The sequence below is a fragment of the Electrophorus electricus genome, chromosome 18 (assembly GCF_013358815.1).
Source record: "Electrophorus electricus isolate fEleEle1 chromosome 18, fEleEle1.pri, whole genome shotgun sequence".
In the NCBI taxonomy this organism is placed as follows: Eukaryota; Metazoa; Chordata; class Actinopteri; order Gymnotiformes; family Gymnotidae; genus Electrophorus; species Electrophorus electricus.
In genome coordinates this window covers 15,027,238-15,053,886 of record NC_049552.1, presented here as the reverse complement: position 1 = coordinate 15,053,886, position 26,649 = coordinate 15,027,238, and the positions used below count along the sequence as shown (strand labels likewise).

The following is a 26,649-nucleotide window of genomic DNA, read 5'->3' as shown; positions in this document are numbered from 1 at the left end:
TACAAGATATTATGACTTTTAACCTTGATCTTCTTCAATGTTTGACCCTTTTAATTTAAATTCTTAGGCAACCCAAGAAAATTTTGTTTAAATCTATTAACAATCTCAGACTATGAGAGGTATAAGTGAAACTGATATTTAAAAAGTATTAATAGCTTTTGCATTCAAAACCTTTTATAACCTTTGCAAACTAACTCAGTTGGTGAAAGACCAATGCTAATTTAAGAAATTGGTGGATCACCTTGTTTCAGTTATTAAAGACAACTACCCTGTCAGTTTGTGAGCTCAAGGAATGAGGCCTAAAGTGTCTGGAAAACAAGAACAAAGCAAGTTGTGCATATAGAGGAGCATCTGAAGAAGGCTGCATATCCATCTGATGCACTCCAAGAGTACATCGTGGAGATCAGTTCATCTTATCATTACACGGCTATATTCATTATCATATATCACAACTGCTTGAGAATACAGACAACTTTCTGTCTTAAATACTAAGCTATACTAGTGATAAATACTATACTAATGATAAATGTAACACATCAACACACACACTCACATATATATATATATATATATATATATATATATATATATATATATATATATATATATATGTGTGTGTGTGTGTGTGTGTGTGTGTGTGTGTGTGTGTATATATATATACACACGCACACACACATACATACACACACACACACGTGTGTGTGTGTGTGTTTATATAATATTATAATTATATATATAATTATATATATAATTATAAACACACACACGTGTGTGTGTGTGTTTATATAATATTATAATTATATCCTCTCCTTCTCTTACTAATTTAGAAGCTATATGTTGCTATACACACACACACACACATACATATGTATAGCAACATATAGCAAAGTGCTTCTAAATTAGTAAGAGAAGGAGAGGATATAATTATAATATTATTTAAACTGGTCCTCCTCCAACTAATTCAAAAGCACTTTGCTTGCACAGATTATAAAGGACCTCTGTCTGGAAGGCCCTGTTTTCTTGGAAACCTTGTGTACTTCACTGCAATTTTAAATATTTCTGCTTGTCTTTATATATAATGTGTGTGTGTGTGTGTGTGTTTGTGTGTACATGATACTGTGCTAAAGTCTTAGGCCACCTGAGAAAACTATTTATTTTTGCTGCAAGTATTTCTTTGCATATTAAAGCAACATGACATCAATAAAGAATAATGCAATAAAGCAATATTGCAAGTATACTTGTAATCGGAAGGTTGCTGGTTCAAGCCCCACCACTGCCAAGCTGCCACTGTTGGGCCCCTGAGCAAGACCCTTAACCTCAAATGCTCAAGTTGTACTCAGTCATAATTGTAAGTAACTTTGGATAAAAGTGTCAGATAAATGTGAATGTATTCTGTGGTACAATAAGAAGGCTTTTTCTTTTTTGCCTTTTTGACCTTTTACAAAATGTTAGTGATAATTTGTGTGAAACCAAAGCTTGGGTGATGGTTTGTGAAACAAGCATTTACTTTTTTTTTGATTGCCAGTATGTTTTATAGCACTTGATGATTAATACGGGATTAAGGCTTCTCATCTGAGAACTCAAATGCCCTATAGGAAAAATTATTCAAAGTAGAATCTTCTTGCTCTTTTCAACAACTGCAAGATTCAGTTGCAGTTCAAAAATACATCATGGTCATTTTTAAGATTTATTTATACTCAATACATTAAAGTTTATACTCAGTATATAGTTGTGCATGCATGGAAACCTACATAATCCAGAAAGCCAACAGAAGTAGCTGCCAATCATTTGTGTAGAAACATCACTATCAAGTTGACTTGAGATGTTCCTTTGCATGTTTGGGAAGGTGGTCTGATTGAGAATCCGTGCAGGTGGCAGGCAGGAAGTCCGGATCAGCTGGGTTTTTTTCTGCAGCTGCATCTGCTCAGAAACTTGCAGCTGCTCAGAAGCTTGTGGTTGCTCAGAAGTCTGTATCTAACAATAGGAACTTTCCCACAGCTTTGGTCCGCTCATACATTTTTGATCTTGCTGAACAATATGGCAAAACTGTACAGTACCACAAAATATTAAATGCAAGCATCACATTTTTTAAAATGTATTTATCAGAAAGGCCTAGACAAGACAAAGTTTATACATTTATAGAGAAAGAAAATCCTTAATGCCACCTTTCGTGTTTAGTGAATAAAAGCTTTGCAGCTAAATAGATCATTTAATTATAGTTAAGTGGAGGCTAAAATAGCATAGGCCTAAAATAGATTTTGGAGATTAATGTATGCATGTATTGATGTGTGTATATTTGTATTTATACACACATTAAGGGAATTAAGGGAAGAGTGTTGTAGTGTAGTGGGGAGCTGCTGCCCCTGTGGGGGACTGGGTCTGACCTTCTCTCTGAACAAATGCACCACGCTATACCAGCAAGACTTCGATCGCGACATTTGCTTTTCATTGCTACTACGAGACTGCACTGCATAAGACTGTGAAATGTATAAACATTTTCAGGTTTCTTTTATGTCCTAATTATATTAGGTGTCATTGAAATCTATGGAGCGGCACATAAACTGTACCTGCAACAACAAAATAATTACTGAGCTTACAAGCGTATATACAGATGGATTACAGTAGTACATTTTATGTAAAAACATATGTGCATCTTCATACACACGACTTTAATTTTTGCTAATATAAATAACAAGCACATTTAATCAAATGTGACAGGATGTAAAAGATTGTATTTTCTTACAGTTCGTGAAAGAATGCTGATAATAACCTAGAACCGCACAGCCAGTGCAGCTTTGACCTGGTATAACTGATAGTGCAAACAATGGTGCATTCAGTTCAGTGGCTTTCTGGTTTTATTACTAGGAAGTTGCATTCCAGACTGAGCTGTCAAACAAATATCATGAGAATGATGGGTCATGTTTGATATCAGAACTGTCTACTGCAATTCACTCTAGCATTATCCCACTTGTAGTGATTAGGCATACCTCATCTGTAAGCAAGCAACAATAAACAACAATAGAGGATATGGATAGCTAGCAGTATCATTGGGTCATCTCAGTGGTCAATATAAATTTTTTTGTATAATAAATTAATAAGTTGCTGATTATCACTGGAACACAAATATATTGCATAATTTGGTTACATGGTCTCTTTTAGAGTTTCTCAGTTGCCAGGGACTTTCCAATTGCAGCATAACAAATGGTTGTGAGTTATGTTTGTGTTGGAACATGGTAACCCAGCCAGAGGTTTGGTTTGAAGACTGACTTGACTGTGGGTCTGTAGAACTTTCACAGCAACAGCACAGGAACTGTCCACATATTGTCTTGTTACAACATATTATACAGTACTTATAAAAATGTTACACCTTCATATGATGGTATATATATCTTGTGATGTTGCAGTGTATGTTGATACATGATCTTTTACATGATCTTTTACATGACTTTCGGCCACTTTATGAGACATAATTTTCCAAGCTTTCCTATCTTTGACAGCTTCTTTCAGTTCTTTCATTTGCATATTCATGTCAGGCTTGATGGTAATGGTAATGGTAATATCTTTACTCTTCCATATCTTTGCCATCCCTTGCATTGCATTGCGGCCAAGTGCGATTCTTCATTTGATTTCTGGCCCTGATTTGCCACTGCAGCTGATCTTGGATCCTAGGACGATGAGGTCTTGAACTCAGCCATGTGGCTGGACAAAGCTATATGCTGGTCCCAAGCCCGGATAAATGGGGAGGGTGGAGAAAGCAATGGCAAACTACTCCACTATTATTGCCAAAAATACTTTATGGAACAAAGCCAATGCTTAATGTCAGTAAAAGTACTTAATGTTTCAATAATTACATTACTGTATATTTTATGTGAACTTGTACAGCTTTTAGAGACACAATATACCACACCCTTTTCCAATTCGAAGCACTATAAAATTAAACAAATTTAAAAGACCATGTAAGATCAAGTATAAATAAATTTCATTTGTTGATGCAGTTGTTTTTCATCAAATTCCAGTGTGTTGATGAGCATATATGTCTTTTGTCATTACCTATGATGCAGTTCATTAACTACTAATCACCTGTATGTATAGGACAGTAGTATATGTACAGTACAGTAGTGCAGCCACATTCATTTACCTTTAGCACAATACCTGCAAAGAAATGAGCAGAAATATAATGTGGATTATAATAGTGCATTCCCTCAATGTTGACTCTTGCTCAGAATGTTTTGGGCTATCCTGAAGATGTTCCTCTTCATTGTAACTTGTCAATATAAGCATTTACACAGCACGATCTTTGACCTTTTGATCTAGATTCTATTGTGTCTGACATTCTTTGGAGATGGCTGACCTGAAAGTATAACATTCTCACGTGGTTGTTTATAATGTTTTAATAAACTTTCTTATCTATTGTCAGAAAAACAAATGTTTGTTTCATGGTTAAGTCATGGATGTTTGTTTCATAGTTAATTCAGTAATTCCATTTTGTAGCCTCTAAATCTTAAGAGTTGTAGCAGTTAGAATAAAGACCAAGTTAAGTTACACTAAGTCACAGGCTTGAGATTTAAAGGCCCAAAACAATTATTCACTTGTTCACAGGAAGTGGGAGCGATTAGAAGTATAGTAGTATAGTAGTATAGTATAGTAGTAGTAGTAGTAGTAGTATTGTAGTATAGTATAGTAGTATAGTATAGTAGTATTCTACTATACTTCTACTACTATAAAATTCACTACTGTGAATTTTATAAATATAAGTAGCTCATTAAAAGTTATGCTGGATACCTGTGGACATATCAATATTGCTGTTTTAATGTCTCCAGTGGCACTGCTGGTGTTGAAAATATTTTACATTTTTTATTTGTAAGTTAGCCAGTAGCATAACATTATCGTTTTATATGTGCTGTAAATGAAAAACAACATGTTGATTTACATTTAAGTATAATATCTAAATAAATATAAACATTCCTTTAACATTGTAATATTATATTTATTTCTATTTTCTACATATATTTAATAATGCTGTCTAAAAACCCCTGTGTTTTTCAGGAAATGAAAAGAAGAACGAACAGGTTCCACCCCCTGTGCTCATCTCACCCACATCATCCGGGAAGTGTGTCATGTTTTCCATGGTTTAAAAACCAGAGGTGTGTGAAACGGAAAGACCAGCGCTTGAGTGAAACAGCTGCGGAGCACCAGCTCTCTGCTCTCTGCTATCTCTCTCTTTCTCTCTCTCACACACACACACACACACACACACACACACACACACACACACACACACACACACACACACACACACACACACACACACACCTGAAGATCCCACAGCCCACATCCACTGCACCTGGTTTCCATACCAATAAAATCTCTCCCACTTCCTGGTGTTGCTTTTATGCATTTGTATCATGTTTAAGTTGTTTTTAAGTAAATTGTAATATTTGTAAGAGTCCCTGTACTATATCTCTAAAACAGCAACCTGCCCAGGAACATCTTTAATCCAGCACTGTGCAAAAGACACATTTGTGTATTGATCAAACTCTGTACTCTATAGCGATTTTATTATAATACATACTAGTCAGTGTTTTGATTATAATGCATTTATTACAATCAGTACTGTTTTAATTGTTTTAATTAAATGGATCACAATACTTGTTAAAATCGGAAATTGGAAATCAAAAAGAAAATGCTGTTTCATCTACTTGTATTTTTTGTTCTGTTGCTGTTTTGATCTGTATATTTGTTTTGTATAATTATTGGAGCTTTCACTGCAACTTGAGAAAGATGCCATAGAAATTTAATGTTTCATTATTTATTTATTACATTTTTGAACTTAAAGTATATTTCTTTGCAAAAGCTCTTTTGTAATAACCATATATCATCATTATTATAGTTATAACATAAAATTATAATAATATAACATTATAATAATTATCATTATTGAATTATATCTGAGTAGAGGTAATAGTTTTGGAAAGATAATAATTTCTGTATGTACATATATGTGTATGTGTGTGTGTGTGTGTGTGTGTGTGTGTGTGTGTGTGTGTGTATAAATAAACAAACAAATAAATAAATAAATATATATATATATATATATATATACACATTTTAACTTGATTGTCTATGTCTTTGGATGCATTACAAAACAAATGACACACAAACACCAGTAACATAAAAAATGCTTCCGTCATCAGTCATCAGTCATTAAACTCTTAAACCAACATTTAATATGTATGGACTATTAAATGTTGCTTATTTAAGATGATTTCAGAGTTCAGGTTAAATAGTTAGTTTCCCAAAGTTTGACTTAATCTTCTTTAGAACTGAACATATTTTTGTGTGTGGACAAAGGTCAACATTCCAGTAGTCCTCATTTGAAGAGATGGGTCTTAGAGTAACTGGACATTAGCTTGCAGATTAATCTTATTTGTGCACTACAGTGCATTAAAAAGAGACCTGAAAATTCACTTTAATGAGCTTCCATGCCAGAGATTAACTGGACCATTAATGGGATTACTTATGACTTTCCTTTATACCTTAAAACCATTATTTTATAAATCACAGCTATAAACCCTTTAACTGAAGCAGCACATATCATTAATTGCGTTCAGAATAAGATTATCTGCTTCCAAGCACCCTTTCATTTTAAACATAGTGTTCTGGTTTGTGCTGGCGTCATATACCCATTGTAAAGGACTTTCTGCCCTATGCCTTAAAATGATAGGCTGTGATAGGCTTATATCCCCACTAAAGAAAAGTCTATGTAAGTACTCGGTTCCTTATAGATAAATAAATACTATAGATGAATACCTATAGATAAATAAATACATTAAATAAATAACAATGTGAATAAGTGACAATGTGAATTTTTAATTACACTGAGAACAGTTAAAAATCTAGGAATTGTGCAATAGGTTAACACTATGCAATAGTGTCATTTCATTATGCATGCTTTGTTGCATTGTTAGTGTGATGGTTTGATAATGGTACATAGAAAAGTATAACTGAAAAGATGAATATGAGTTTTCACACAACGGAAATGTTGAAGGGAACAGTAATTAAAGAGCTTAACCTCTAAGCATTCAATGATAACTTCAAAAAGGTTACAGCCCCTATCTCTGGGCAGTATGACTTGATGAGTGATCATGTTTCTAACATGTATTAAGGATTAATTTCATTTAGGCATTTCAACCTGGAGATTATTTAAGGTAACAGTTTGTCGAAGTATGCATCAGATTAAAAATTACACACTTTGGAAAAATTAGTATTAAGAAATATTTTATGAACTGCACATTCAAAATGGAGAAACCAACCTGACACTTACTGCTTACTGATAACTCACCCACCACAGATTTAATACATTTAAAAAAAATTTAAATAAATGCATGATGTCTAAAGAAAAATGTTGAAAAATATCTTAAGGATAGTACTGAAACAAGATGAAGTTTTAAATGTGTTTAAAAGCAGATAAAGGCAGAGGAGGACTTTTGATATGTTTTCATTCATTTTGGTGTCATTTTGAAAGTAGGTAAGTAGGATGATATGCTGGTTTCTACATCAGTACATTTATTCTGTTCCAAAGGATGTGGGTGCATACAAACTAGAAATGACTGCAAACATCCTGCCTACGTCAGATACGTCTGCGGCAGTTTTTTTCTCTATTGAAAGGTAAACAAAACAGGATATGTGTGTGTGTGTGTGTGTGTGTGTGTGTGTGTGTGTGTGTGTGTGTGTGTGTGTGTGTAGTGACAGAAATGAGAACAGGAAGCCTGATGCATGCTCAACAGGCATCACCTTGCACAAAGAATGCAGCACTTGCACCATTTTGCTGAACTAAGAATGTCATGTCATTATGCACCATGATTGCAAAGGTATGTAGCTTGTTAGAACAGTAACAGTAAAAGTTAATACAAACACTGCAAATAATGTATATTCCAGACATATTTATTTGCATGCAGTTTATTGCCTGCTTTGTAGAGAAGCAATGAAAAGTTTCAATAATATTGCTTTTATGTAATAATTTGCTTTATCTACATTTCTGCAGAATGCAGTAAGCTATTTCAGTGCTAAAACTATATAGATATGGTATACAATAAAACAAGAAAGATTCAGGTTGAAGAAAGGTTTAGAGTGAAGTTCACAACTTGAGATCGTTTACTTCCTTTTTACAATGCACTCCGGTTCACAATGTTTCTTTATTTTTGCATCAATATCCAATGAGCAAATATTGCATGTCATCATTACAACCAGCAATAAAAATAGGACCAGTGTTTTCTTTTCCCAGACATGTGTTTCCGCCACCCAACCAGTAGAGGACTTGCTGCGCATCATTTTCATATCAATATCAAATATGAGTCCATGCTGACATCTATTGTCAGTATTCAGATCTGCATTTAACTAGCTCATTCTACCTCATAATGAACACAAGATGGCAGCATTACCTAAATAATTATTCACCTACATATGCAAATTTCTAAATGTCTCTAGTGTTGTCATAGATACGTGATGGCCAGCCATATGCAATTATGCAATCATGCTTCACTACTACAGTTTTTTTTCATTGTTGCAGCATGTGTGCTTGCTTGATTGTAATGATGTCTCTGTTAATATTTTATTCATTAATTTTTAATTTATATTTTTATAGAAAATTATTGGCTTGAATTTGTAACATGTTCCCCATTTCCTTATACACTTTGCTATGACACTAAATGTATCTCATTTAAATCAGTTTTCTGCTTGAGATCTATTCATAGTTTTAATTGTTTGTTATTAAAGTATTCAGCTTATGTAGGAGAGTGAAAATGTAACAAATGTGTCAATAGTCTGTGGCGCCTCAAAGTTGTGAAGCTATATATGACCTGTTACTGTATTTATATTTTAGCCATTAAATTCCATAATCATCACTGAAATTTCAAACAAGAAGGTAAACTGTGTTCGTAAAAGGTAAACTGTGTTAGTAGAAGGTATACTGTGTTAGTTATCCTGTGTTAAGAGAAGATGTATTGTTAGGCATATTGTCTTAGCAGAAGGAATATGCTTCAAGAAAAGGCTTCAAGCATACCACTGAAAGCTGTGAGTTAAACACTTCAGCTGCTACTGCATATTATGAGTTGTTTTACAACCACATGAGAGATGTGTTTTGTAGAGCTGTAGTCCATGAGATACAGTACTTGAGAGATACATATTGTATTATCCACTTTTGTAAGTTGCTCTGGATACAATCATCTACCAAGTGCTGTAAATGTAAATGTAGAGATATAGTACGAGAGATACATATTGTAGAGATATAGTCCATGAGAGATATGTATTGTAGAAATATAGTACTTGAGAGATGCATATTTAAGAGATATATCACATGAGAGATATGTATTGTAGTGTTACAGTACATGAAAGATACATATTGTAGAGATATAGTGTTTGCAACTTTGCTGCTTGTGGAGATTCATACACATTCCACACATTCATAGTGCTGCATTAGCAACACATGTACAACTGCACAGTGTAACAGCCCGAGTGCCGCAGGACGAGGAGCAGGACGCACAGACTCCATTGACTTAGACAAACATATATTGGAAAAGACAACGGCACTCACATATAACATAACCGATAAACACGAACATGGTGAAAACAAATATAAACATGTTTAAAATGAACGCTGTGAATAACACTTAAACAGCACGAACATGAACAAAGGCATATGATTACAAACAAGATAAACAAACAAGACCCTCCCACTGCATGCGGCAGGCCAAACCATGGGATTCGTGGGAGGAGAGCATTCCGTGACACACAGATGCTGAGGGAAATATTCTGAATGGCTCATACTTAAACACTGACCATAAAATTGACTGACCATAAGATAAAGCTAAGTCTTATGGCTATTAATATGCTAATCACAGATCAATCAAATCAAATCAAATTTATTTATATAGTGCTTTTTACAACAGATGTTGTCACAAAGCAGCTTTACAAATTGTTATGCTCTTGGACTGCTGCAGTGTGCTCCTGGTCCTGTTCGAGATTTGGGACTGTCTGTGCACCTTGTTGTTGGCTCCGCCCTTCCTTGACTGGTTGCTGTGGCCAATATAAGGACCCTGCTGGGAGAAGATGGCAACTTTCCCAAGCTCATACTAGAATTTAACAGTGTATGATTTGTGAATTTGTAATCTTGGCTGTGCTTACCTTGTCTTGTGATATCCCTAGTCAACTTGTGTTTGTGTATGTGTAGATCTGTATGTGAGCATTCCCTGTTTTCTATTTATAATTGTGATCCCTGTGATAGAGGAAATGTTCTAGTGTATATTTATATATATATAGTTACTGATTGTAGGGAGTGGTGCCTGTTTGTTTGGGTTTGGGGTTGTTGTCTGTTTATTGTCAGGGAGTTAGTGTAGGATTACATTTTATTTTTGTCCTGTGAAGTGCAGTTAGTTGTGGTGTTTCTTTTGTAGTGTGGGTCTTGTTTGGTGGGTTGACATTTAGCCACTCCAAGTCCAAGCCTCCATTGAGCAAACCAAGGGTGACAGTGGCAAGGAAAAATTCCCTATGAGGATGAGGAAGAAATCTTGAGAGGAACCGAGACTCAAAGGGAGGCATCCTCCTCTGGCCGAAAACAGTCACCACAATAGTAACAACTGTAAAAGAAAAATAAACTAATAAGAAATAAATATTAAAATGAAAAAAATAAGCAATTAATGTCCAGTCTGATTTTCTAGAGGGCCTAGTCTTGTCCCGATGGTGTGCACGTGTCTGAAACCCATCCCTTAAGAGAATGGTCCATCAAGGGCTACAGAGAAGTAGCCATGGCAGCTAAAACGGGTTGAGGCTCAGTAACATCGTGGCATCAGGGGTACGTGCACCTCAGGAGAGAGAGAGAATAGATTATTAGGCATGTCCAGGTACGAGGTTGTGTAAATTAAGGAACTATAATGTGCAATGATGGACTCTGACAGATCTAGCTATGGCAGCACAGCTAAAAGGAAAGAGCCAGAAGGAAACGCAAGCATGAGGGCACCCTGGAGCATCAGCACTCCACTGCTCTCAGTCAACAAACTTGAGTGACAAAAGAGAGGTGAAGTGACGGCATCATAACATCCTAGTTTAGCATAACTCTCCTTGTCAGAATTAAGTGAGAGAAAGTTCCTTAACATCCAGTGTCTGACATCCTTTATAAATCCTTTGGTCCTCTGGTTTGGCTGAGAAATATAGCTGAGTATCATCAGCGTAGCACAGTGTTTACATATAATATCACCTAGAGGTAGCACATATATATATATATATATATATATATATATATATATATATATATATATATATATATATATATATATATATATATACAAAGCATATATATAAAGAAAAAATCAAAGGCAGAACAGATCCTTGTGGAACACCATAACTAACCTTGTTAAATGAAGACTTCTCAGCATACATGTTAATAAACTGGTAGTGACCAGCTAGATAAGATTTAAACCAGGAAAGGCCTATTCCCCTAATCCCAAAAACATTTTCGAGTCTATCTAGTATCTAGTTGTGATCTATAGCATCAAATGCTGCACTCAAATAAAAAAATATAAGCAAAGAGACATAACCCTGGTCATAGGACAACAACAGGTCATTAACTACTTTAATCAGTGCTGTCTCCATACTGTGATGAGGCCTAAACCCTGACTGAAAGTCTTCATGTATCTCGTTCTGATTCAGGTATGAGTTTAGCTGCTGAGCTACGGCATTTTCTAGGATCTTGGAAATAAATAGAAGGTTTGAGATTGGCCTGTAGTTTGACAGCTGACATGAGTTGAGGTTGAATGTTTTGATAAGTGCTCTGATTACTGCTAATTTGAATGATTTTGGAATGTAGCCAAGGTTCAAGGAGGAGATGATGAGAATGAAACACATTATTTGTTGAATACAATGAAAGTACCTCACACATCTATGTTTTTATAGTAATCATAATCTTTTGGCCATACCACCCACTAATAGCTGGGACAGACTGTAATTAGACAGTGGTAGTTTAGTTGTTAAGGTACTTTACTAATAATCTGAAGGTTTCTGCTTCAAACCCCACCACTGCTAAATTGCCATCATTGGGCCCCTGAGCAGGAGGCTTAACACTTAACTGCTCAAGTTGTGTTCAGACATAATTGTAAGTTGCTTTGGATAAAAGCGTCAACTAAATGCTATAAATGTAATTGTTGATGGTAATTTGAATTACAGTTAAGCCAGGTACTTAATGGTAATCTTGTTAATATTGTATTGTTTTGTCATTTTAACATAGGAATTTATTTGATGTTGTACAGAATGAATAACCAGTGTTCCTTTGTCACGGTATATTCAAATTTATTATATGTAAGAACAAATATTCACCAACAGAGGGAGGCAAAGGCAAGCCTTTTAAAACAAAAACAACTTGTAATTACCAAGTTTTTTTTGTTTTGTTTGTTTTTTAAAGCATGTAGATCACATTACTGATTTATTTAAAACATGTTTAACTTTGATCCTAGTTTGACTGAGTTATTCTGTTTATGTTCAAAAGTGCAGCGAGCTTTATGAACACACAATTGGAACATATGGTCAGGATTCTATATATTACACTATTATTATGTTATACAGTACAAAGAAAATGTTTAGTATACATAACAAAAATTATGAATCTCAATTAATGCTTAGAGTAATGATAACATAATCATGAATACCAGTGATGTATACATATGGAGAATGTTCCAATTTGTAAATAAAAGTGTGTTTAGGTTAATGAACTGTAGGGTGGTAGCAGGTATCGGTGTTCAGGGAAGGCAGAGGACACGCACATATAAGGAGCCCCTTGCTGAGTCTCCAACCCCCAGGGCAAAGCAGCAGGAGCCTGGGGCTAGTACACTGAGACTCAGTGCAGGACAGTTGAGACACTGATCCATTGAGATGGACAGGTCGAAAACAGATCCAAAACATCCTGCACAATTTGAAGAAGAAACACTGGAGCAGAGTTCCAAAGTAAGTAATAAAACCAGTCTTGAGGACATGTACATGAGGAACTTGTGCTTGTACTTGATTTAAGCAGAGCAAAGTCTAAAGTCTAGTGATACAGGATGTAAGGGAACAGTGTTTACATTGAGCTTAAAGCCTGGTCCAGTAAGAAAGTTGGCAATTGCATTTTGCATCAGTTGAAGCTTGTTTTGATCTTTTCCGAGAGTCCTGTTAGGAGGCCATTACAGTAATCAATCCTCCAAGAAATAAAGTCATAGATGAGTTTCTCTAGGCCTGGTTTGGTCAGGAAATCTATGGTATTGTTGGTGTTCTTAGGGTGATTAAATGTTGATGTAGTAACTGATTTGATATGTATGCTAAAACTGAGATCAGAGTATAATTATTGTGCCAATGTTGTGAGCTCTTTAGATTTTAGGGTTTTTGAGTCCAAATTATCAGATAGTCTTTACTGCTTATTGCTGTTCTCAAATATAATAATCTCTGTTTTATCTGTTTCAAGAAACACTCAGATTAAAGAATTTCCTGATATACTCCAGGTTATGGTGGTCTATGTATACCACTAAAATATGAACCTCCTCCAGCCAGTGGCATCACACACTCTATAATGTTTATTTAGCTGAGGCTTATATTGTTAGTTTAGTTACTTTTTGAGAGCAAGAGAGAGAGAGAGAGAGAGAGAGAGAGAGAGAGAGAGAGAGAGAGAGAGAGAGACGGAGAGTAGCAGTGCTCCTGGTTTCCTGTTAGTGGTTTCCTGCTGAATTGTAATTTAGCCCAAAAAAATGTGAGTTTTTGTACAGCATTGCTGGGTTTCCTGTCACTGTGGGCTCCAGGGCACAGTAGTACAGTGCAGAGTCTGATACTGCAGCAGAGAAGATCAATAGATCCACTCGTTTAAGGTTCTGTTCAACATCAGCAGACAGACGCGGTGGGAGAGGTTTGCTTTTAGATCCACTGGGATAGATGTAAAGGAGGAATTCTGGTCCAGATTGTGGATATTGTCGGTACCAGTGGAGATTTCGGATATTACCACTGAACTCTTTGTAGCTGCAGGACAGGGTAACCTTATCACCCTGAAACACAGCTTTATTGGGGAAAAGTGGTTCTATTGGATCTGCCATAGAGTTACCTGCCACAGAGAAGAGAACATAAAGCTAACAGGTTTGGATCATGACAGTGTTTCATAAGTCTTACTCACACTCTGCTCTTTTACAACACAGAATAATTTATCCCTCATTCTACACTTACAGTGATTTAATTTATATTACTTAATCAAGTAAGACATAACTCACCCAGTGAAATCCACACACACAAGAGTGTAATGGTGAACATGATGAGTGGTCTTGAGAGAGTGATAATATTCTGAGATCTTTCTCCAATCTTACATCCTTTTAGCTCCATGATGCATTATGATGCTCCTCCCCACAGCTTTGCATTACAGTGACAACATCTATACAGCTTTTCTGATGAATTCTTGGGTTTATGTGGGTTTAATATGTGGCCATCACCACTACTGCACCACCAAATGTAAACTGGTTTTAAATTTTTTGTACTCTAAAAGTAAACTCAGGAAGTTGACAATATCTTTAAAAACTCTGTAACACTGCTATTATACCAGTACAACATAATGGTAAACTTATTTATTGTTACTATACCATTACAGCATAAAGGTAAACGTATTTACTGTTATTATACCAGTACAACATAATGGTAAACTTATTTACTGGGACACACCCACTCCTGCTAGGGATCACACCACCAACCGCACCGCTCTCAATCACCTGCTTATTAATTATCTTCACCTTTTGCCTATTTTCAGTTTCACCCATTTAAACCCACAGGTCCCAGAAGACAGTGCTGCACATTAGCTGACCACAGACCTGAGAGTCTAGACTCATCACCTTACTGTCTTCTAGAAGAAAGATTGTTTTTTGTCTTATCAGTGCTTAACAGTATTATTCTCCTATGGATAATAAAGAGCACTTCCTTGCTACCCCGCCTCTCACTTCCTCTGTGCTGCCAACGTTACAGGTAAACTTATTATACCAGTATAATGTAATGATAAACGTATTTACTGTTATTATACCAGTACAACAGAATGGTAAACTTATTTGCTGTTATTATATCAGTATAGCATAATGAAAACTTATTTAATAATACATTCTACAATACAAATGTAAAAACACAACAATTATTGCACATAAACTTGAACCCGAGAGGCACTAAAGTACAGGACAGAGACAGCATTAGGGTCTGGGACATTTGCGTCGCGCACAGAAAAGACTGCACGATGTGCGAACCTCAGGGCTTGTCTGTGCAATACAAGCAGCACCTCTGTGTGTACAGGTCAAGTGAGGAATATCGTTTAGTGTGGGCAGTAATTCTGGAAATGTGGTGATTAGGTCATTTTGAATATTCTGTAGCATCCACTAGGGGCATATGTGAAGCTAAGATAGTAGAGAGCAAAAAACAAACAAACAAACAAAAACAACAGTAAACTCCTGTATGAGACATAATGCTGTTATTAGTTTGTTAAATAATGCCCCAGATGTCATATTTAATATTCATCACTCAGCAAAACAGGGTCCAGGCACTACATTTCAGAAGCAGAATGGCTGAACTTACTGTGTTACTTGCTGTCTTGAGACATCACACAGACAGTGTGTCCCAGTGCAAGGCCCTTATTATGAGTTTCAACAAGGATTTAGAGACTTTATGTCAGCTGTAGTTATTTTTGTTGATAAGTCTGTAATAGACAGACATTTAAAAGCTAAAAATAAAAACCTTAAAATTTTACAAGCTTACATGGATTTAATAGGAATATTAACTCTATATTTGATATGTGTTTTTTTCAATGAAGGGATATGTATGTCACATTTGCTGCCACACTGTATGGAAAATGTCTTTAAAGGGAAAAAGGAAAAAAAACCAACTCCCTCTCTTGATTAAAACAACACTCAGACATAAGAACCACTTATTGTACAGTGTAGCTGGGCTTCCTGTCACTGTGGGCTGCAGGGCACAGTAGTACAGTGCAGAGTCTGATACTGCAGCAGAGGAGATTGTCAGATTCACATGGCTTTGGTCTTTTGCCTTTATGACTTCTGCCGTTATTCTAGAAAGAATAGAGTCACTGTTCTGGTTTTTTTCATAGGCAAAAAGAAGAAACTCTGGTCCAGATGAGGGATACTGGCGATACCACTGAAGATTATAAGCATTACTATCACTGTAACTGCAGGACAGAGTAACAGGATCACCCTCTGACACACGCTTTACTGTGTCGAGTGGCTTAATGTTCTGTGTTGAGACTTCACCTGGTGAGAGAAGAAGAAGGAAGTAAAACATCTGTTGCTGGCCTCCAAATTAAAACATTCCACAGAAACTGACATTCATAGAAACGTGTTTAATTAGGTTTTTAAAGGTTTTCTGCATCATTTAAAACTAGAAATGAAGATAAACTCACCTAAAAGTGTCACTAAGACAGAAAGTGCAAAGAGCAGCATGATGATGATGTGAAGTGAGTGAAAGCCAAAGCTGTATGGGGTTCATGCAGTTTTCTACTGAGATACAGAGCTCCACCCTTACACCACCTCACACTGATCATCACAATGTGATTCTCTCAAGTCCCATTTATTGAGAGTAGGATTGGTTATTGGTTAATTCTAATCCTAACTCAAATATGTAATATGATCATCATTTATTTCATGGCGCTCAAAGCACCAAATACTTTGTGTTTATTGATTTGTGTGGGATTATACACATTTATGAATCAGTTAATCTTAACTCAAATGTGTAATTTTATCACTTCTTAAATTATTTAATAATGTTGAAAGCCTGGCAAATGACCTAATACAAGAATCGTACTAACAAGATTAACTGATGAACGTTTGAAAATCATTTGCTCTTAAATAATAGGCAGTGTCTTATCAATCACTGTCTTTGCAAAATGTTTTAATCTGATAAAGATAATGATGAAGAGATATAATGCAGATAAACTGGATAAATATGTACATATATACTGTGTGCACTGAATGATTCTTTGGCATTTTATGAGTTGTAAAACCATTCACTATATTAGATAGAATTTGCATGACAGCGCCCCATGCTGTGGACATCCTGTGGATCTTCTGGGCACAGTATTAAAATGTATCTGGTCCCTCAGTAGCTGTTTTTGTCACGATCAGTCCCTTCCATCTTCCGTGTTTTCCCTGTCATGTGTTTAGTTCTGTTCCATAGTTTTGTTTTGTCCTCACTTTGATTGCTTACACCTGTTTCTACTTCATGTATTGAAACCCTGTTGTGTGCCTTGGTCGTGGCTGTTCATAGTTTGAATGTTGGAATGTTTTAGTTTGTGAATGTGTTTCGGTATGGTTGTTTCTTTGTACTCCGTGCCTTTATCTTTATCCGTGTTTATCTTAACCTTCGTGTTTCCTAGCCTTAGTTAGATCCTGCTTCCCCGTTTGCCTTCGTGTGTGTGTTTGTTTTATTAAGTCATGTATCCTCGTACTCTCCGTGTCGGCTCTATGACCCTGGACTGCCGAAACAACTCTGATTTTGGATTTGCCCATAATAACTCTCACTCCTTTCCGTGCACAAATCTGCCTCCTTACGGCTCAACGTTACAGTTTTGAAAGTCTTTAATGTTTTTGTGTTAATTTTATAAGTTACATAGACTGAAAAATGTGTAGCTGAACTGCAGCCTCATATGATTAAATCACTGCTGTAGGTTCTCATATATTTTTGAGTGATTCACTTCATTTTTAATGCCAATGCAAATCTCCATAAAATCTTCACTCCAATGTTAGAATTTTGTTCTTACAGTATGATGACCGAATAATAGTTTGCTTAGAAGCATTAAAGTTTTTATGAGATAAGATGACCAGTTTCAATCTTCTGATAAAGTAAATAGTGCATATATATTTAACATATCAGGCATTTAGTGGCACATAATATTGGTTGGGTATAAAAATATGTTCTTATATTGTTAAATGTTTCCATTACACATTCATTCCAAGAATGTCAATGATACTACCGATCAATAGCGAAAATGTTATGATTAAGTTAAAAATGTGGAATACTGTTCATAAGAATTAAATCAAATGTATAATGTAATATAATAACTATAATTTTATCATAGTTCATCTCATAAATCATAGCCATTTAATCTTATCTGTATAATGGGAAGTTTTTGTACAGTGTGGCTGGGATTCCTGTCACTGTGGGCTGTAGGGCACAGTAGTACAGTGCAGAGTCTGATACTGCAGCAGAGGAGATCAGCAGATCCACTTTTTTAAGATTTACATCAACTTCAACAAACAGGCGTGGTGGGAGAGGATCACTCTTTGGTCCACTTGGTAAGATGTAAAGGAGGAATTCTGGTCTGGATTGTGGATATTGTCGGTACCAGTAGAGATATTGCACAGTACCACTGAACTCTTTGTAGCTGCAGGACAGAGTAACATTATCACCCTGAAACTCAGCTTTATGGGGGAAAAGTGGTTCTATTGGATCTGCCATAGAGTCACCTGCCATAGAGAAGAGAACATAAAGTTAACACATTTGGATAATGGCAGAATGATTTAAGTCTAACACACATTCTGCTCTTTTACCACACAGACTAATTTATCACTCATTGTGCTCATATAGTGATTTAATTAATTTAACTTAATTCATAACTCACCCAGTGAAAGCCACAAACACAAGAGTGTAATGGTGAACATGATTGGTCTTGACAGAGCGATAATATTGTGAGATCTTTCTCCACTGCTATATCTTCTTAGCTCCATGAAGACTTATGAAGCTCCTCCCCACAGTTTTGACTGACAGTGTCAACATTTGAAGTCTTGAATTTCTGCTGGGTCCAAGCAATACATTTTAGTCTCATTCAGGAATCAGAATGGTTAAACTGACTGTTTGCAAGCTGTCTTGTGAAGTCACACAGATTTCAACATTACCAAGAAACCAGAATTTTTGCTACATTACACTCACTCGGGCAATACTCAAAACATAATGTGGTTCACTGACTACTGTAGTCCTACTGCTGATACTGACTCTTTGGCATCAGTATAAGAAAAGGAGTTACTTCCCCCGGGCTGAAATTGTTTCAGATCATTACCGCATGTGTTGATTTTTCTTACATACATGTAAAAGATTTAAAGGATTAAGTGGGAATATGTCATTTATTTGGTTTTATTTAATCTACATTTTATAAGTGATGTTTATGTAAATGGATATATATATATATATATGTTACATTTGCTCTCCTACTGAATGGAAAATGTCTGTGTGACATTTTGATGAACACAGCGAGATACGAGTGATCAAAAAGGGAACAGATTTTAATGAGCAAAACTGAAAAAACAAAAGTATAACTAATAAGAGTGAGCACAAAAAGGGCTGCTTGAAAAGCAGGCTTGGCAGACAACACAAGCTTGAAGCACTGGATTGAGCCACCTGTAGGATTTAAGTAGGAAAATGCAAAGGTGAAACAAGTGGAGGGAATGACTAATAATCATGGGATTGTGGATGGATGTGTGAATGTGGGTGATCATTGGTGGAAGTTGGGTGATTGGTCACTGCCACAAGTTGTGAGCAAGTTTATTTACCATATTGAAAAATGACTTCCCAATACTGGGGAGAGTTATGAAAACAGAGAAGAGTAGTAAGATGTTCATGCTGAATGTAAGTTCAGATCTCGAGCTTTACACAAAAATGCCAGTGTCTCCTGAAACACACTGTGTACACTATACTACCACCACATCAAGTTCCTCCCACTTATCCTCCCACTTATATTCAAGTATAGTGATACTTGAAAATATACTGGTGTAAAATGTGATGGTCATATGTGAATTTTGTTCAGAACTAATAGACAGATGGAAGACTTGACTCTTCATTATCAGATTTCAAGGTTGAACTTCATGATCACACATGGTTAATTTATTTTTAGTTTAAAGCCTTGTATACATTTATTAAGTAAGATCATTACTAGATATTGCCTCAATTGTTTTAATGTAATTTTAAATGAGAACTAAAAGCCTGAGTGCTGAATAAGATTTAGGGGTTGAATTATTGCAAAAACAAGTGGCTCCCCCTCCTGGCAAAAACATGGCTCTGCATGAGTCATATGTGACTATTACAGTGTAGTACAGTGCAGAGTCTGATACTGCAGCAGAGGAGATCGTCAGATTCACATGGCTTTCGTCTTTTGCCTTTATGACTTCTGCCGTTATTCTAGAAAGAATAGGGTCATTGTTCTGTTTTTTTTTCATAGGCAAAAAGAAGAAACTCTGGTCTAGATGAGGGATACTGGCGATACCACTGAAGATTATAAACATTACTATCACTGTAACTGCAGGAGAGAGTAACAGGATCAGCCTCTGACACACGCTTTACTGTGTCGAGTGGCTAATGTTCTGTGTTGAGACTTCACCTGGTGAGAGAAGAAGAAGGAAGTAAAACATCTGTTGCTGGCCTCCAAATTAAAACATTCAACAGAAACTGGCGTTCATAGAAACGTGTTTAATTACGTTTTTAAAGGTTTTCTGCATCATTTAAAACTAGAAATGAAGATAAACTCACCTAAAAGTGTCACTAAGACAGAAAGAGCAAAGCGCAGCATGATGATGATGTGAAGTGAGTGAAAGCCAAAGCTGAATGGGATTCATGTAGTTTTCTACTGAGGTACAGAACTCCACCCTTACACCATCTCACACTGATCATCACAATGCACTTTTCTCTCAAGTCCCATTTAGTGAGAGTAGGAATACTGGTTAACCCTAATCTTAATTCAAATATGTAATATGATCATCATTTATATTATGGTGCTCAAAGCATTGTACATGGCCTAATGTTAAAGTATATATAATACATATGTAAGAAACATTTGCACTTGCATTTCTTGTAAGAAATTTTTTGTCAGAGATTTTTTTTCTTTTCTTACTTTTTCTCAGGGATATGATAATCAGAAATTCACATTTTCCCAAATATACATACATATGAAACAACATATTACAACAATGAATTTTACAACATGCTTGTAGAGGTGAGACTAAGTCATGGAAATCAGTTCACAATTTTAGTGAAAATGAACATGACAGCTGTTTTCCTAACCTTACCTTTTCATTGAATTTGTAGCTTACCCTACGGAACGTTGCCAGTGTGAATGCCGTGGCCTGCATCAAGGTAACTAACAGTCTCAACTAAGAGCATTTTTAACCAGCCTGTCCCATTTTCAGTCATATTCATCAGCATCTCCTCTGATAATTCAGCGCACAGGAACGAGCATCACCGAGGCGACCTTCTACCTGAGCACTGAATCCACAGTCTTTGGTGCAGAATATTTTTCTGGTTAGTGCTTCCTCCTGCCTGATTGCATTTATACTTATTTTAGATGTGGGCATTTTTAGAAAATGATATCTTAGAACATTTTTACTCATTTTTACTCTGTGTGTGTTTTGCAGAAAACCAAGGTGTACAGGACATTTAGGGGTCTTTGCATCAACTCAGATGGCCTTGTCATGTCAAATGAGTCCAGTCACACCGAGACCCTCGAGACACCGCACCCCGCAGGGTTTTCTACTGGGTCAGGATCACCAAGAGGACCATCTCCACCTCCACAATATTCCACAATATTCCATTTTACTTACTCACCCATTTTAACATTATTGTCAGCAAGTGTGTGTGTTTTTCAGATGCAGTCAGTTTTCACATAACCACATAAGGCCTAGATGTTTACCTGTTGGAGCATGGAGTCTGACCATCACATGGACTGATCACCCAACTGGAGCATTTTAGATATGTAACTTTCTTCTCTTTTCCCTTAACCCCCTACTACTGTTTAATTTTTGACCTTTTTATGTTTGTGTTACCGTAACACATCTCCCTGCCTTCTTAGTGAAACAACAACGTGCAGGTCTCCAGTGCAGGAATTTTCCTGGATTACAGACAACTGTGCAACCTGAAGCCCACCAAGAAACTCAGCAAGGACAAGAGGAGAACTTCAGTTTATGGACCAGGCCTGAATAATAACTGAGCAGCAGTTCATTGGGATAATTACAGACTGTGTGATTCACACCAGACTACAAAGATGAGGCCAATCATTCTCCAGATGACCGCTTCCACAGAACCAACCAACATTTCCCGACAAATCGTACTAAAGATGGTGGAGAGGATTGTAACCAAACTACTTCTTGAGGGTTTCCAAGTAGAAGAGGATTTTTTTTTTACTATACATACAGAAGGGAACAAGGTTACTGTGAACAGCCAGATTTCCTCACATGCACCCCTATATATGAGCTTGATTTATGGCTTCAACTACTGCTCATCTGGATGCTCCATCTGCCAGGTAAACCCAATTAACATCGTCTGTTACCAGTAAAAACCTAATGTAAACATGTAAGAGCAGAAACGTGTTGCTTTAATTGTGAATGACCTTTGACTGAATGCTTTCAGAAGGACAGAATGCACCATCTCTGAGCAAGGTGCAACCATTAACTTCATTGACAAAACCATGCCAGCACATTGGTGCTTTTATCCAATCAATTAGCAGATGTGGGTCTGCATTGGAGGTGCATGACCAGCCACAACTGATCGTCGTGCATAAGCAAACCTTGAAGGACGTCATTATCCAGCTATTATCATTAGTCATTCTGGATATTTCTAATATGGACCCTAATTACCTGCCATACTATAATGAAAGAATTGGCATTTGGGATGCAATTATTAAAACACTAGCTAAAAGTACATTTACGAGGGTCACTGAGGATCACAATAAATCCAAGGTTTGTCTTTGCACTCATGAAGTAGCTGTCACTTCTTTCCTTGTAATTTCCCAAGCAGAGTGGTGGAGGACAAAATGTTGGTTAATGGCTGTATATGTCTGGATATGTATATATTTTATTAAAGAAACTGCATAACTGGCAAATGTTTTAAATGATAAACCTTTATCTTGGACAATATTGGGGAAATAATAGGAACTTTAAATTATTAAGTACCTGTAAATGGTTTGGTCCAAGGGGTGAAGACTATAAGTAAGGAGCGAGGTATAGGCAGACGTGCTCCAAGGTAGCTGGTAGATACGAGCTGAAATACTGCTATAATTGGAATGCATGTTAAGATACATTCATTTGGGTTTACATTTTTTTTTTCATTGACTGCATTTTCTTTCTTTGATGGTTTTCTTTGAAATGTCTTTAATTCTTTAATTTAACAGCTTAAAGAGCCGATTGTTAGAAGAGTTTAAACACCGTCTTAATGCTATAATGCTATAATGAAGCTAATATTGTCTTTTAGCAAGTTGTTGAACATGGTTGCACACTCAATGTATAGTGCCTGATGATTGTGTGTATTTGGAGAGGTTTTTGGGCACTTTGGAGATGTCTATTACATTTAGTGGAAAATACTGTGTAGCTCCTGAACAACTTGATGTATATGTTCAAACCTTTTCATTTTATATGCCAAGACCCTGGTGAATCAGGAAATTTAGACCATGACTGAAAATGAATCTCCAGCCTCCAAATACATATTTTAAACCCCCAAAACAAAAGGTGTTTTTTGGGGGGGTGTTTTTTTTCTTTTTCTTTTTTTTCTGTATTAAATGAGCTCAAATGAAACCTGAATGATGTGTTAAAGTAGTGTTAAAGTGAAGTACAAATCATACAAAAAAGAGCTTAAAACTGGAGGTGCAAATAGGGTTTTAAGGAAGAAACCTTGGGAGGACCAAGACTCAAGAGGAAATCCATTCTCCAGCTAATAAACTGTCCATCCTTTGTCATGAATGTATGAAGTTACTCACACCAGGGCAGTTTTTACTATTTTATTGTACACAGAAGCTCCAGAGTAGAAACACAAAGGCACATAGAGAAGACAAATGGAAACTCCATCCAGACATAGACACAAACGTGAGACCCTAGTGCTGAGAGGCAAACAGGCTAACACCAAGCCACTGTGCTTTATTACATTATATATAGTCCATGTAGCCAGTGCAGTGTAGGTGTGGCAGTATGAGCTACTCTGGGGGTGTCTGGGGTCTAGTCAGGTAAGTATTGTAACAATTTGCAGGAAGTAGTTTTATTTTGAGGAACAACTGGCAAATAATCAGTAATGAATTTGCAATGCAAGAATGTGCTCTTCAGAAGTAGAAGTCCATCATAGAATGAAGGATGAATAAGCTTTAGAGGTTAAATTACTGCAAAAGCAAATGGCTCTCCCTCCTGGCAAAAGCATGGCTCTGCATGAGTCATATGTGGTGCTTTTTGTACAGTGTAGCTGGGTTTCCTGTCACTGTGGGCTGCAGGGCACAGTAGTACAGTGCAGAGTCTGATACGGCAGCAGAGGAGATTGTCAGATTCACATGGCTTTGGTCTTTTGCCTTTATGACTTCTGCCGTTATTCTAGAAAGAATAAGGTCATTGTTGTGGTTTTTTTCATAGGCAAAAAGAAGAAACTCTGGTCTAGATGAGGGATACTGGCGATACCACTGAAGATAAGCATTACTATCACTGTAACTGCAGGAGAGAGTAACAGGATCACCCTCTGAGACATGCTTTACTGTGTCGAGTGGCTTAATGTTCTGTGTTGAGACTTCACCTGGTGAGAGAAGAAGAAGGAAGTAAAACATCTGTTGCTGTCCTCCAAATTAAAACATTCAACAGAAACTGGCATTCATAGAAACGTGTTTAATTAGGTTTTTAAAGGTTTTCTGCATCATTTAAAACTAGAAATGAAGATAAACTCACCTAAAAGTGTCACTAAGACGGAAAGTGCAAAGAGCAGCATGATGATGATGTGAAGTGAGTGAAAGCCAAAGCTGAATGGGGTTAATGTAGTTTTCTACTGAGGTACAGAACTCCACCCTTACACCATCTCAGACTGCTCATCACAATGTGATTCTCTCAAATCCCACTTAGTGAGAGTAGGAATATTGTTTAACTCTAATCCTAACTCAAATATGTAATATGATCATCATTTATTTCATGGCGCTCAAAGCACCAAATACTTTGTGTTTATTGATTTGTGTGGGATTATACACATTTATGAATCAGTTAATCTTAACTCAAATGTGTAATTTTATCACTTCTTAAATTATTTAATAATGTTGAAAGCCTGGCAAATGGCCTAATACAAGAATCGTACTAACAAGATTAACTGATGAATGTTTTAAAATCATTTGCTCTTAAATAATAGGCAGTGTCTTATCAATCACTGTCTTTGCAAAATGTTTTAATCTGATAAAGATTATGATGAAGAGATATAATGCAGATAAACTGGATAAATATGTACATATATACTGTGTGCACTGAATGATTTTTTGGTATTCTATGAGTTGTGAAACCATTCACTATATTAGATGTAATTTGCATGACAGCGCCCCATGCTGTGGACATCCTGTGGATCTTCTGGGCACCGTATTAAAATGTATCTGGTCCCTCAGTAGCTGTTTTTGTACGATCAGTCCCTTCCATCTTCCGTGTTTTCCCTGTCATGTGTTTAGTTCTGTTCCATAGTTTTGTTTTGTCCTCACATTGATTGTTTACACATGTCCCTTGTTTCTACTTCATGTATTGCAACCCTGTTGTGTGCCTTGGTCGTGGCTGTTCATAGTTTGAATGTTGGAATGTTTTAGTTTGTGAATGTGTTTCGGTATGGTTGTTACTTTGTACTTTGTGCCAGTGATACTTGAAAATATACTGGTGTAAAATGTAATGGTCATTTGTGAATTTTGTTCAGAACTAATAGACAGATGGAAGTCTTGACTCTTCATTATCAGATTTCAAGGCTGAACTTCATGATCACACATGGTTAATTTATTTTTAGTTTAAAGCCTTGTATACATTTATTAAGTAAGATCATTACTAGATATTGCTTCCATAGTTTTAATGTAATTTTAAATGAGAACTAAAAGCCTGAGTGCTGAATAAGATTTAGGGGTTGAATTATTGCAAAAACAAGTCGCTCCCCCTCCTGGCAAAAATATGGCTCTGCATGAGTCATATGTGGTGCTTTTTGTACAGTGTAGCTGAGTTTCCTGTCACTGTGGGCTGCAGGGCACAGTAGTACAGTGCAGAGTCTGATACTGCAGCAGAGGAGATTGTCAGATTCACATGGCTTTGGTCTTTTGCCTTTATGACTCCTGCCGTTATTCTAGAAAGAATAGGGTCATTGTTCTGCTTTTTTTCAAAGGCAAAAAGAAGAAACTCTGGTCTAGATGAGGGATACTGGCGATACCACTGAAGATAATCACCACCACTCGTACTGAAACTGCAGGACAGAGTAACAGGATCACCCTCTGACACATGCTTTATTCTCTCAAGTGGTTTAATGTTCTGTGTTGAGACTTCACCTGGTGAAAGAAGAAAATGAAGTAAAACATCTGTTGCTTTCCTCCAAATTAAAACATTCAACAGAAGCTTGCATTCATAGAAACATGTTTAAGTTGATTTTTAAAGGTTTTCTGCATCATGTAAAACTAGCAATCAAGGTAAACTTACCTAAAATTGTCACTAGGAGAGAAAGTGCAAAGAGCAGCATAATGATGATGTGAAGTGAGTGAAAGCCAAAGCTGAATGGGATTCATGTAGTTTTCTACTGAGGTACAGAGCTCCACCCTTACACCACCTCACATTGCTCATCACAATGTACGCTTCTCTTAAGTCCCATTTGGTCACAGTA

At 36.3% G+C, this 26,649-nt stretch overlaps 1 protein-coding gene and 1 gene segment (V, D, J or C); both read right to left on the bottom strand.

Moving 5' to 3' along the window:
* Positions 1-13,724: 13,724 nt before the first annotated feature.
* On the bottom strand, positions 13,725-16,484 carry LOC113567803. Its single transcript, XM_035536495.1, has 4 exons — positions 16,445-16,484; positions 16,116-16,295; positions 14,274-14,369; positions 13,725-14,110 (listed from the first exon to the last, which is right to left on the bottom strand). Exons 1-4 carry the CDS (start codon positions 16,482-16,484, stop codon positions 13,725-13,727), a joined length of 702 nt encoding a protein of 233 aa, XP_035392388.1.
* Positions 16,485-18,147: 1,663 nt separating this feature from the next.
* Positions 18,148-18,729, bottom strand: LOC113567802. The segment is given in 2 exon segments: positions 18,148-18,506; positions 18,662-18,729. Coding segments are annotated over 2 exon segments (399 nt in total).
* Between the last annotated feature and the right edge of the window lie 7,920 nt (positions 18,730-26,649).

Coding starts and splice junctions, on each gene's coding strand:
- LOC113567803 (XM_035536495.1), bottom strand. CDS start 16,484: ATGCTGCTCTTTGCACTTTCTGTCTTAGTGACACTTTTAG. Junction 14,370..16,115: donor CTATGAAAAAAACCAGAACA/GTGACTCTATTC, acceptor TGGAGCTAAAAG/GATGTAAGATTGGAGAAAGA. Junction 14,111..14,273: donor GTGTGTGTGGATTTCACTGG/GTGAGTTATGTC, acceptor TCTCTGTGGCAG/GTAACTCTATGGCAGATCCA.